General features: G+C 36.6%; 1 protein-coding gene across 8 annotated transcripts in view; it reads left to right on the top strand.

Annotated features, from left to right (window-relative positions):
• The window catches only part of LOC139982209 (uncharacterized), a 48,960-nt gene that overhangs the window by 18,473 nt on the left and 17,325 nt on the right, over nt 1-13,162 (top strand). For 2 of the 8 annotated variants that reach the window (XM_071994824.1, XM_071994823.1), the window contains exons 2-12: nt 1,249-1,307; nt 1,712-2,017; nt 2,304-2,356; nt 2,852-3,048; nt 3,491-3,567; nt 3,779-3,873; nt 7,222-7,341; nt 10,486-10,694; nt 11,502-11,578; nt 12,267-12,322; nt 12,937-13,056. In XM_071994824.1, coding sequence (XP_071850925.1) covers nt 1,256-1,307; nt 1,712-2,017; nt 2,304-2,356; nt 2,852-3,048; nt 3,491-3,567; nt 3,779-3,873; nt 7,222-7,341; nt 10,486-10,694; nt 11,502-11,578; nt 12,267-12,322; nt 12,937-13,056 — 1,362 coding nt within the window. In that variant the 5' untranslated portion in view covers nt 1,249-1,255. Of the gene's footprint in view, nt 1-68; nt 104-1,215; nt 1,308-1,708; nt 2,018-2,303; nt 2,357-2,851; nt 3,049-3,490; nt 3,568-3,778; nt 3,874-7,221; nt 7,342-10,485; nt 10,695-11,501; nt 11,579-12,266; nt 12,323-12,936; nt 13,057-13,162 lie in introns of those variants that run through there. The other 6 variants (XM_071994822.1, XM_071994818.1, XM_071994817.1 and 3 more) reach the window with 5 other exon arrangements.

Genomic DNA, 13,162 nt, shown 5'->3' with positions numbered 1-13,162 from the left:
CGATTAGGACGATTAGGACGATTAGGACGATTAGGACGATTAGGACGATTAGGATGATGATGAGGAGGAGGATAATTATGATAATGAGGATGATGAGGAGGAGGTGAGGATATGATTGTAATTGGTGATGATGATGACGATATTGACGACGACGATATTGACGACTACGATATTGACGACGACGATTTTGACGACGACGATTTTGACAACGACAATGACGATGATGTTGACATAGAAGATGATATTGACGATGATATTGACAATGATATTGACGATGATATTGACGATATTGACGAAGATGTTGATAAGTAGGAGGATGGTGAGGAGGAAGAGGAATTCACGAAGCATGTAAACTGTTAGTTAATCCCACATAGTTCACAAGAAGTAATTAGTTTACAAAGGAACACTAAAAATATGTCATCGTTATCATAAACAAATACATATTACCACTGGTAAGCAATATTTGTTCATGCCAATAGGAAATTTGAGACTGTTCTATGATCAGTGCATTTTAGAGAGACGAATTGAAGACTTAAAAAACGCCATTTTATATGTCGAATCATGGGTTTAACGCAGGCTGTGTTATGTTAAGTTGGCCGACGTTGCCCCATAATTTGGGACAACACATTTAAAACTTACAGTTGAAATTTGGCAAAGGTTCTTTGTTATTGGCAGTGTACGGAGGCTAAAGATTCATTCAGGGGATATAATTAGCATGTGGCCTAAACGAATCCTGAATCTGAACAGAAATTAGTTGTTCATTTGGGATCTTCAGTAGTTCAGTTTGAGGTTTTCAGATTCAAGAGTATACATGTTGATCAACTATAAAAACATATGTCTCGGCGGTAGGGCCGATGTCAGCCGAGCAGAGTGAGCTACAGTGAAGTGTATTGGAATATTAAAAATGCAATAACGCTTTCTCATACACAATCAATACATAAGCAACATAATGTGCTGAATTTTAAATTTTTAAAACCAGTTTTAGTCCGAAACAGTACGGAACCATTTTGAGCAAATGCATTCTCTGTGATATTTAACTTCAATCCGCTTTCTATATTAAGTTGGTATTCAATTAGTTTGTACTGCTAATACACATTTTGAATGTCTTTTAGAAGGCTATAAACCTTAACACTGAACTAACAATTCATTTCAAACATGATAAAACAATAATGAGAGCAGTATTTATGATTTTACTACTATTTATCTAATTTGCAGTCAATATACACACTACTTTATTGACATTCTCAGATACACGATGGCTTCCAATTTGGAACAAGACATGGTAAAGCCAGCCACGGAGAAGACAGGTACGAGTGTCTGTTTTTAATTCTACTATAATGTATAGAAGTATAGAATTTCACATTAACAAAATAACATCAGATCAATTTGCTATATGAACAATCAGTCTCAGTGACATACGCGGTGGATCACATGTTTATGCTTAGCTCTATGGACGGATGTCTCCGCATTTTGTGTATTTATTGATTTGTTATTCTTATTATTTTCATTTTATTTTATTTATTTTTGGTGGGGGTAGGGGAAGGATTTGTCTTTCGACTATACTGATTGGCGTTCAAACGGCCCCTTTTTGCATACGATACTCACTAACATCTGGACTATATATTCCATGGGTTATTTATAAAGTTCCTTACACCTGATCCGGAATATATGGTTCCTGTAATATTCGTGTTATTGTTTATTATTTTAGCAGGTTTTGGTAGTTTCAAAGCTGAATTAGCTGATATCCTCACTGAAGACATTATTTTGCAACTTGCAATCTACCTTAATTATCCACCCGTGAGAATCGATTTGCTGAAAAAAGATGTTGGCCGTAATTACCTTATGATTCAATATATGGAGGAGAGAGGGCAAATCACAGAAACAGATATCACGACTCTTCTGCGTGCTTTGAAAGCGCGTAAACTCCATGGGATAAAGAAGAGGGTGCAAACATTGTTCAAGCTTCATACAGGGAAACGGTGTACAGGTGATGATCAGTCTATGCAGCAGCCAGAAGGTGAGTGAATGATTCTGAAGAACACTTCAGGTACAATGTCAACCATATTTATATTAAACATCACCTTCTACATTTGAAAATGTATACAATATGTAATTACCGTACCAGCAATCTAACGATGCACTTGAAACATCCATAACAATGAACTTATATGACAGTATGAGTTGATGAAGTAACCGATAAACCATGAAGAGTTAATACTTTATGCAAACAGAAACTTTAACACTTTCGTATCGTTTTTTTTCCCCGATCTTCTGTCAACTTTGGGATTACGTATTACCAACAGATCTTAACTTTGGCAAACTGGATCTCGGTTCAAAGGGATCTCTCACTTCTGACGTGAGTAAATTGAAATATTTAATTAGATACAAATGCTTTACAGCTTATGTAGAATAAGATTATTTAAAAAAAATAAGCTGCATGTACTAGACCAGGTCCATACTCTGACAAGTTATGCTACTATTTATATTTTTTCAGTACTGACGCAACGAGAAGTGTTTGTAATTGGAGTGCATTATATGAATAATAACGATTGGTAGAGATTATACGACTCCGAATAAGGGAATCCCGGGCTTGATCCTTATTCCCTTTCATGTAATCGAAAACAATATCCCACGCAGTAACTTTTTTTTTCCATATTTTCCGTCAGTAGTCTTGTAATGTGGTACATCATTATTGGGCTTGCATGAACCATCGTGTCTTGTCGGCAATGTAGAGAAAGATTTACTTTGTTTTTGTAACTCTATGAATGCACAGTCATCGATATGAACAAATATTGCTCTTGACCGCGCACGATTGTTTTATAATTTCAAAAATGTGTTTTCCTTAATCAAGATTACCATTCTTGGACTAAAATCATTTAACTCGGCGGACCAACATAACATAACCCTGGAAAATGGAAAACTTGTGCCTGTATCGTCCACCTTAGAGGAACTACAGATCAAAACGAACAAAGGAAAAGAATTTACCCAGGACCAAGTCATAGGATTATTGTCGTTTTCAAAGCAATGCAAACGGCTGAAGAAATTGTCGTAAGTAATCACATAAGACTTACTGTTATGTTTGTATTCCCGTTAACTTAATGAATGATAAATTACCAACCTGCCACAAATTATGGAACTGTTCACTTGAATATAACTTTTAGCTTAGATGATTGATTTATACATACTGTAACATGCTAGTGGTGTTGCTGCTATTTAGTTAAAAGGGATTGTACTTCATGTGTAGTATTTTACTATTGTGTAGTGTAATCACCAGAATGAGACATTAAAGCAAAAACTGATTCGTTCTCTTTGAGAACAGGCGAGTACACTCAATAAATACTTATGCAGAGAAGCTCGGAACGCAACAATATTTAATGGCGGATGCATCACTAACTTTATACTATAGTAAACTTTATAAACGGTGGATAACATGAAAATGACTCAATCATTTAACGAATTAACCACCCACAAATTACGTTTTATTTTACAGATTCATTGACTGTTTGTTACCTCTGTCTCTTCTCGTGGGTTCTCTTTCTCCTATTTTGAAGTTACGTAACATTCAAGGTGAGAATATAGAAACAACTCAATGTGTTAATCATCAAAAGCATTTTGTAACACTTTGTGGGATACTAAACGGGTTATACCATTATATGGTAAAAGTCAATGAAGAATATCAAATATTTTATAATACATTTACCTTGTAATTATGTATACCGTTTTTTATGTTAACGTTCTTGATCTATAACAAAAATCGTTATATATTTTTTCTTTCCAGTTTCATGGACACCGGTTGAACATCGTATCACTTTCCATTTAGATTCTTCCAGAGGTAAATGGGTGTCGAACTCCAAGGAAGCCACAACACTTGAAGTAAGTCGTTTATCACTCGCTTGAGTGCAATGCTGTCCGTAGAGTACGTTTTTTATTAGTTTTAGTGACAAATCTTTAAACCCTGATAAATCCATGGCAGATCATCCAATTAACATCCACCTTGTCAGACGGTACAATAGCACATTTTACTCGTCCTACTATAAGTTGTGCGGAATTCACCAGTCAAGTATATGATTGTCATCATGGGCGGCGATCCTGGGGGTGGGGGGTATATCCCCCCATGAAAATGGGTGGAGGGGATGTAATACACCATACCCCCCCCCCACACCAAATGCCAGGGATAAGAATATTTTCATGCCTACATGTATGCATCATCGTGAATGTACGGCTCTTTTTTAGCTTCATTTCTCGCCTACCATAAACACAGTGCGATCTTTTCAAATAAAGCGTCTTTATAAGCAAGAATAGTTGACTGTAGGTTTCATTGGCCCTATAACAACAAAAGGTATTATTGCGCCCACGGTATTGATATAGTACATATATGTACCCTCATAGTACTCATATAGGCCCTATAGTAGTTTTCATAGAGAAAGGAGTGGAGGGAAGTTTTGGTATCAGATGTTGATACCGAAGTTTGAACCAGGGACCTCCAATTGTCACCAGGCGAGCACTCTACCATCGTACTGCCCTGCCAAGTTAGCCTACATTTGCTAAGTCGTCGCGTTATTCCCTAAGTTCAACTCATCAGGTTTTCCCTAGCTAAAAAGCAAACGGAATGTAACTATGTGTAATTGTGTATTGCATGTGTATAGGTCTGTAATAGCCTGCATGAGGCTATTTTCTTCATCGAATAATATAAAAGAGCTCTCGAACATTCTAACGTAGCGCCTGAAACAAGTTTGACAAGGGCAATTTTCCCAAATAACACCCGAAATTTAAAAAAAAAAGTATTTTGGATCCTCATTATGAGATATTTCGGACATGATATCCCTATTTTAAATTTGGGTATATGCCGCTTGGAAACCTCGGGAAGTGCCGTTTCCGGCCATCTAGAGGGTTTGCAAATCTCAAACTTTTCTTGTACCCTAATCCTACCCCCCCCCCCCACTCGGAAGTACGGATCGCCGCCCATGATTGTCATGGAAATAATAAAAACAAAATATAAAAATAAAACGTACAAAATAAACTACTAACTGAATTTGATTTCGATTACAAAAACCGTGTTTGTTGGAAAGACACAAAAACATAAAATGCCGTAACTGACATAAAGTAACCACATTGAAGACATGTACAATGTAAACGGTTTCATCAGTTGCATGCTTGTCAAAATCGGAAGCTTTCGTATACCACTAGAACATTTAAACAATGCTAGCTGCAAAATTAAATAAAAACAATTTATGGATGATAACCAATATTTGCTATGAATTATGATAATTCGAACAGCTCCCTTCCCCTTTGGATATTTTTGTATATGAAACGGAGACGGCAAAATTATTGGCACGTTAAAAAAAATCACACCGTTTTTTACATGTGATGCTGGATACCAGTCCCGGCGTCAGAGAGGGGTCATAGGCCATTTTCTCAAATCAAGTCCTCCCTTTCCCCGAGTCCGCTGCGGTAAAGCAAGACTGAGGAGTTCTCCGTTACGTCCCCCTTTCTCCTTCTGTTGGTAATATTAGGTGAAAAAAAAACAGAACCGGGGTAAGGCTGAAATCACTAGAAATTGGAATCTAACGAATGTATCTCAGTGGTAGGTTAATATAGTGTAACGCTACCAACGTCCTTGTGTGGGGAGCTCCCTGTCCCGGAACCAACCGAAGTAGTGGGGAAGGTAAGAAGAGGGGATGGTACAAAACAAGACTTAAAACCGGGCAGCAGACATCGAAAGTGTAAGGTTTAATATACATGTAATTCTCAACTCGGGTGTACACTATATAATAAACTGTACATATAAAACACATCGCCGCGCTAGGGGCAGGCACCATCCACGCCTGTAGCAGCCCAACAATCGCGCAGCGCAGGGGTCGGGCACTGCACATGTCTCGGGTACTGCACAGGTCTCGGGCAGCGCAGGTGTTGGGCAATGCGCAGGCGTCGTTTACTCTGCAGGTGTCGGGCAGTCCGCAGTTGCCGGGTGGGTGTCTGGTAATCCGCAGTTGTTGGGCAGCGCAGGCGTTGGGCAATCCGCAGGTGCCGGGCAGCGCAGGCATCGGGTAGTCCGCAGGCGCAGGGCAGCAAAGGCGTCGGGCAGCAAAGGTATCAGTACAGCGCTATGAAAAAAAAAACATATATCTCTTTTGATTTATTGAAACCGCTTGTGCTGTTTCTGTCATACGCCGAGCTATCATACAGTTTCTCGTAACGCACCTAATCGACACAAAATGCAGGAAAATTGTTACTTCCTGGCCAACCAGAGACTACCCTCACAGTCATGCAGTTTGCCGTGACCAATGGGGTTGACCGACACACCTAGTATGGTGCCTGTCCGTACCAAGTACAGGAGAACACTCAAACACAAGTATAATGATAAGAACTATTACGTAGCTGTTGTGTGGCCTGGCTCTAAAAATAGCTCGCTGTCTCTGCGGAGCTCAATGGACGTTTAAATTAAACATACGAGGGGAAAATCGTATAACGGGAGTAACCAGTAGATTTTCGCTACAATAGCTACACTAATACAAAAAATACATTGCAGTAAATAAATATAAGAGTAATTCCTCTTCCTGACATGTATTTGTGATCCAAACTTGCAACTTTGGCGAACATGAACTATCTATACGTGTTTCAACTTCTGGGGTCCTTTAATCCTAGCCAAGAACAATGTACAGTACTAATTAACAGCCAATTTGCTCCTTTTCTTATTTTTGTTGCTCAGATAGTCAATTTAACTCGGTGTCGATTTCGATCAACATCCATTTGAAATATGGTGTTAATTTAACTCGGTTCGATTTCAGACCCTCCCACAAAACGAGTAGTAACATAATTAATTGTCCTCTCCCCCTACAGCCTTAAAACGTCAATACGTAACAGAGGGTATAGAGCCTATATGGTGTCAATAAGACTCATATAAATACAATCGTTAACTTTAATTACGTTCCGTGAACGGTGGTAGCACCAGTTTGAATAGTATCCCCCTAAACTAAAGTTTTCTCAAGGGAAGGGTATCTTCCTCCCCTTAGACTCCTTACCAGAAAGGACAATACAACTCACCCCCCCCCCTTTACTTAATCATGCACTATTGGCGGGATTATCAGTTCCCCCTCACACCGTTCATCTGCCGTTAATATTATGTGAAATTGTGATACTCAAGGGAGTAATTTGAAAATATTATAACTTGAAGTTCGTTCTATATTATTCTTTTGAAGACGCTTCTATTTTCATTTCCAGACTAAGGGTCAAAGCAGTTTACGACTTCTGTGTTCGAGTATTGTGTACCTAAAGAAAACTGATAGTAAACAACTCCAGATGTCTACGATATTGCTACTTGAAATAGCATCAAGTCACAACGTAAGTCACTTATCATTCAACACAGCCTTATAAATATCGCTACTTCAAGTTTATTAGATCATTGCGATTTATTTAGATTATTTATCAGTTAAACTTGTTGTCACGTTAAGTGAAAATATCTATTAGGCAACACTAACCATTCTTATAACGGTACATTGTAGTACCACGTGTCCATTATAAGCAACGGATATTATACTTGATCTAAGGCTACAATTCTGACCGAGATGATTAAATGTTATTTATTCATCAAGTATCAGTGTCTGAGTTAATCCTGATTAACACGGATGTAATCAGACTTTCCGTTACACGCGCCGAGAGTATCACTGATTTTACTAGATACACATCCCACCGCACACAAAGAATATACATCTTGATATGACAAAGTGACGTCATAATTTGCCTAAGAAATATTAGCATTAACCTAAGTGATAACACTGTCAATAATGTATGGTAGACAATGAAACAAACACGATCAGGGACCGATTATTTATCTCCAAACGTTTCAAAATTATCATTAATTAGAAAAAGAGTTGGAACCCTGCAGACTGAAAAGAAATATAAATCTATCATCAAGGTAATCGTTCCTATATCCCTAGTCTTGACCCAACACCCTCGTCACCTATAACATCTGTTTAGGAAGTGCGCCCTCCATTCTGCACAATCCATCGACATATTCCAATTTGAATATGCATATTTACGAAAGTACCATTTACCTTCTTTATTTATGGATTAAAAAGGACATTTATTTGGTTTGTCCTACTAATATTGGCTTATTAAATAATTGACCCAAGTTTCATGTAATTTGGTACAGTAGAAGGAACGTTTGAAGAAGAATAGCAAAAGCCTAAACAATTTAAAACATTTGGAAGCTTCCTTTCACCAGTACACTCAGACAACAAAACACCTGTTCTCAGATGTAAACAAAGCCGCGCCGCACGCCGCACAGTGAACGTTGATCATCTGCGCACGAAGACTTACGTATAGATTCCCGCAGGGCGGGTCACATAGAAAGTACGTATCTGTATGGAGATTCAGTTGTTACTACTAGTTACACGTACACATATGACTGCTAATGGACGTACACCGCGTAGCCTACGGTTTGCTGCTGTTATTATATTGACTTACGGTAATTATAGGCCGATTTAAAGATTATGGGCCTAGGCCTAGGCATGCTTGAGAGATTTTGTCTTTTCTGTAAGATTTGTCGTTGCATGAATGTCATTGTCAAGGGTATTAACCTCTATATGCCACCTTGCCTGTCTGGAAAAACTGTTTTAGCCTACTATAGTATTGCTTAGGTTACGTTTGCATGCTCTTCTTGAAATTGGAGCCTAATGAAGTAACACAAAATGGAAACTTCAGCTGAGTAGAAATAACATGAAACAGTTAAATGATAAACCAGAAATTAGATCCAATAAACGATCTTGTTGAACGCACAAAAGAACAAGTAGGGCCTATACTCAAACATAGACATCCGGTCATCCGTTGGTAAACTTGCTTTAATGCGTTCAAGTTAGACAACGTCTAGTCGAACACAATTATAGCATGTATCAAGCTCATCAAATTTATTTATCTTTTTTTTTTTTTCTGTGTTATTTAGGACCGTTGTATATGTATTAGTGACCAGTATAAATTTCTACTCGTTTGCACCGACAGCGTTAATCATTAATGGCGTTATATAGTACTAAAGGCCTATTGGTTGACGTGGTAGCCTAACGTTAGTTGTAAAAAAAAAAGGTAGACCTATAGCCTAACAAATAACGTTAGCTTTTTAGGGAAAATAAAAAGTAGCAACAGGTTTGCGATCTAATACATTTCACACGCGTAGGCCCAGGCTACGTCTTAAACACGTCACATGATACCGGACAGTGTCCGCGTTACATTCACGATGTCAAGTGTTTCATTATCAACTTGTTAGCCTTCGTAACGTAACGTTAGACTTTAACCGTTAGCTACGGCTAGTATAAGATTCTCTTACCGGGAAAAGTAAGAGCTTAGAATATAACAATATATATGTATATCCTCCGCCAGCCTTTTAAATTTAATTTAATTATTGTATCAGTCATAAAATTAGTTCCAACTTGATACTAAATAAATCATATACTGTGGAGTGTGGGCCTAAATAGACAAATGGGGTAAAGTTGGTAGCAGTAAGGATGGATGTTTATAACGGATCTAGGCGAGACCTAGGCTTACACTGTAGGTCAAAAGTGAGAGATCAAAATATTACAGGTAAACAGTAGGCCTATCAAAACTGGGCCGGCGGTGTGCAAAATTGAATAGGAAAGTTAAACTCAAATGAGTCTATACAATTACATTATAATAAGATATGACGGTGTCTTTGTTCATACTGTTTAGGCTTAAGCTATGTTATTTTAAACCGGTCCGGCTATCTGGCTTCGCTACTGGTTTGTCGGTCGGATGGAGAGTGGAAAGTCTAACATATGTACGACTTGATATTAATATAGCCTTTTATAATTGGTGTGTCATTACAATGATTGGAAATGCTTTTATCTTTATTATTACGAAATAAATTGCAAGTATGATGTAGTCTAGGCCTATACGATTAACACACGTATCGAGATGCGCTGTATCTCCCGGGAAGGAAACTCCTTTGTTGTAGTGGGCCACTCACTGCAGGAACGTTGTCGAGTCTCCGCCAGTGTAGGCTGTAGGAAATAATGCACTGACTGACAGGAATGAAACAATAGCATAAGTTATGAAAACTACAGGAATACTTAATGTATGTGCTAGATATCATGTTACAGACCAAATATACATATTTAAGATTTTGTTTTTCACTTTTATCTGAATTTCGTCAGCTTACGAATTTTATTTTAATAAAATCAATATTATATCATGCTTTTCTATTCGTACGTTTGGCAAGCAAGTTTTAATGAGTCATCACTCTTCTTTTTTATTTTTATTATATAATTGAAATAAAATAAAATTCCTAATATTATGAAAATCGAAAAAATAAGAAATCACAGACAATTCTGTGTTAAAATTAATGATTAATTTTATAGATTTGTTATGCAAATTTGTGTTCTGTTTTACATACATTGGATACTCGCCAGACGTATGTATCCATCATGGATGAACTATAAGATAAGTTAACTGTGATCTTTCTTTCCTATTCTTCAGATTCCAATATCTGAACTAGGCCTAAAATGGTCCTTCAGTGGATTTGACGGTAAAGATATCAGACTTGAGTCCGGTCTTAGTTTATCGAGCCTATCATCAGTAGAGAAGATATCCATCAATTCAAAAGGAAAGGGAAACACACTTAGCGAGGAAGAAGTGATCGGATTAATAAACTATGGAATCAAGTCACCAAGATTCAATGAACTATGGTAAGGGGAAAACATCGTGACAGGCCTTGGCTGATAATATGTGGGTAATTGGGGGTGGGGGAGGGGTAGCCAGAGGGTAAATGTATGGGGTATATAGGAAGGGATAGGGTAATAGTACTGTGCAGTGATATTTTTTATTTTAGTTAAATGTACAAGTCTTGTGTTGAGACGTGCGGTTTAAAATGCTGCAATATTTGTAAGGATTTGTAAACTGGGAGATATGTTAACGTTTTTCTTTCATTAATGATTGTGCAGTTTACAGCACATCGTTAGGCTTTTCCACACGTTAGGATGTAACAAGGTGAGTTGGTGGTTGGGGGGGGGGGGGGAGGTGCTTTTCAGTATAATAGGAACAACAAATAAAATTAAAACTTATAAACGAATTAGAACTACTATGAACAAATACAAATAAATTATCATGTAAAGCTTGACACAAAAGTATAGAGAGAAATTTAAGTACACGACGATAATGTTTGCTGTTTATTTTAAATAAATTTATTGTTATTTAAATTTAGAATATTTTCAAGAGTTATGCAAACTTTATTAAAAAATATAAATAGTTAAAATTAACAAATCAGCAAATGTTAATGGGAGGGCATAAGGAGGGGTGGTGGAAGGGTTGTTTGACCATCATAACTAGTGGCTAATACTTATAACTTGTCAACAGCTGTTTTACCATAATAAACGAAAAGGCAAATTCATTGACCTTAATGTAATTTATTACAGTGATGACATCAGATTTTTATTTAATTTATAAATATTAAATATTTACTTTCCTTTTTTTATATATTTTCTTTACCTGTGAAGGCTTGATAACTGTAAACTGCCGTCATCGATCAATCCAGATATCATACCAGAAGAATCAAGATCAAGGAATATTAAAGGTATGATTTTTACATAAGAATTAAAAGAATTATTGATCAAGTAGATTGCTTTTATTGCAATGTTTCACAGATTTTGGACAAGAGAGGAAAGTGTGGTTGAGGGGGAGGGGATGGGAGCTGGGGGGAGACTAGTAAAATGAGATATATGTTGGTAAGAATTAATCTAAAAGGGATCGGAAGAAAATCTTGCCAACAACAAACAGACTAGTCCTGGGTGGGGGTGGGGTGGAATGGGGGGGGTAGGGGCGTGGTGTTGGGACTTTCTAAATGTTCCTCCTTCTTTTGTGTTTCTTGAGCTTATCTAAGCAGCTTTCTATCAAGTCACTATATTAAAATAAAATCTAGGAGATTTTAGTGTTTTGAGTTACTTAATATATTATTGTTACCCTATAAAATACGGACTGTGAGGTAAGCCGGAAGTGTTAGGTAACAAAGAGAATACAATTATTGGTTGGATTACTAGTGACTGTAAATTTCTAGTACTTAATTACTAATTAACTAGTAGAAAGAACATTCCAATGGTTCAGTTTACTGATATTTGATCCTTCTCGTACAGGAACATTACCTCTGAGTGTTGAAGCAATAAGTATGTAAAACAAATTAATACTGAATCTTAAATATTGTTTAAAATATGTCATGTATTTCTATGATAATTTATTGATGTTATATATTTCATATATTTTTACAGTCATATCATCCAGAGAAGCCAGATTGCTTCATCTATCAACTGGTAAATGGAGGAAGGTTTGTAATATTTTATATTTTTAAGTAAATCATTTATCATTAATAATGTTAGTTACTTTCACATTTCCCTGTGATATTGTTAATATTAGTAACATGCATAACAGTGAAGAGGTATAGAGGGGTCGATCAATGTTCAAAACATAATCATAAAAAGCCAGCATCCTTGAGAGTTATAATCATATATTGTCTCCCGGAATGGAATATTCTGGTGACAGACGATATGATTCTTACAGGAAAGAAAACAATATCTTGCTCTTAACTTGAAGCTAATTAATTTCATTATTCCAGGAAATGTATCTCGGTCGAAGTTGTGTAAAGTAATCATGTCGTGTTTTCTTTAAAATACTTCTTTGTTTTCCTTTGAGTTTCTTTTAATCTGATTAAATTAGAATAATCACTCAACTGTTATCCTACTTTGCTTCACTGTGCAGTAAGTAAATCATACAAATTCAAACAGAAATATTTAACTAATTGTAAACTTTGTTTCAATTATCTGCTGAATTAATCAATTTATTAATCTCCGCTATTAACACCAAATTTCATTGTCTCCTTAACTCTTCAATTTTACATTAATATTATTCTATTAAATAATTACTATTGATTCCTTTCAATAGCCCGATGACATCCAGACTATTACAGTGATGTGTTCAGGTGGTTCGGTCATCCACAGAGACACCAGTGAGTCTGTACAGAGGTCAGTCATAGAGCTCCTGGTGGAAGCATCCAATCATGACGTAAGTAAAACATAAAGGGATGTATTGAATAAATACATCAATCAATACAAGTTAAAATTATATAAAATAGTTGAATGAAATTAAAACGAGATTATATCACTTAAGT

This window comes from Apostichopus japonicus, chromosome 16, assembly GCF_037975245.1.
Source record: "Apostichopus japonicus isolate 1M-3 chromosome 16, ASM3797524v1, whole genome shotgun sequence".
Classification (NCBI taxonomy): Eukaryota; Metazoa; Echinodermata; class Holothuroidea; order Aspidochirotida; family Stichopodidae; genus Apostichopus; species Apostichopus japonicus.
The sequence above is the reverse complement of the archived record's forward strand: the minus strand, read 5'-3'. Positions and strand labels throughout refer to the sequence as shown.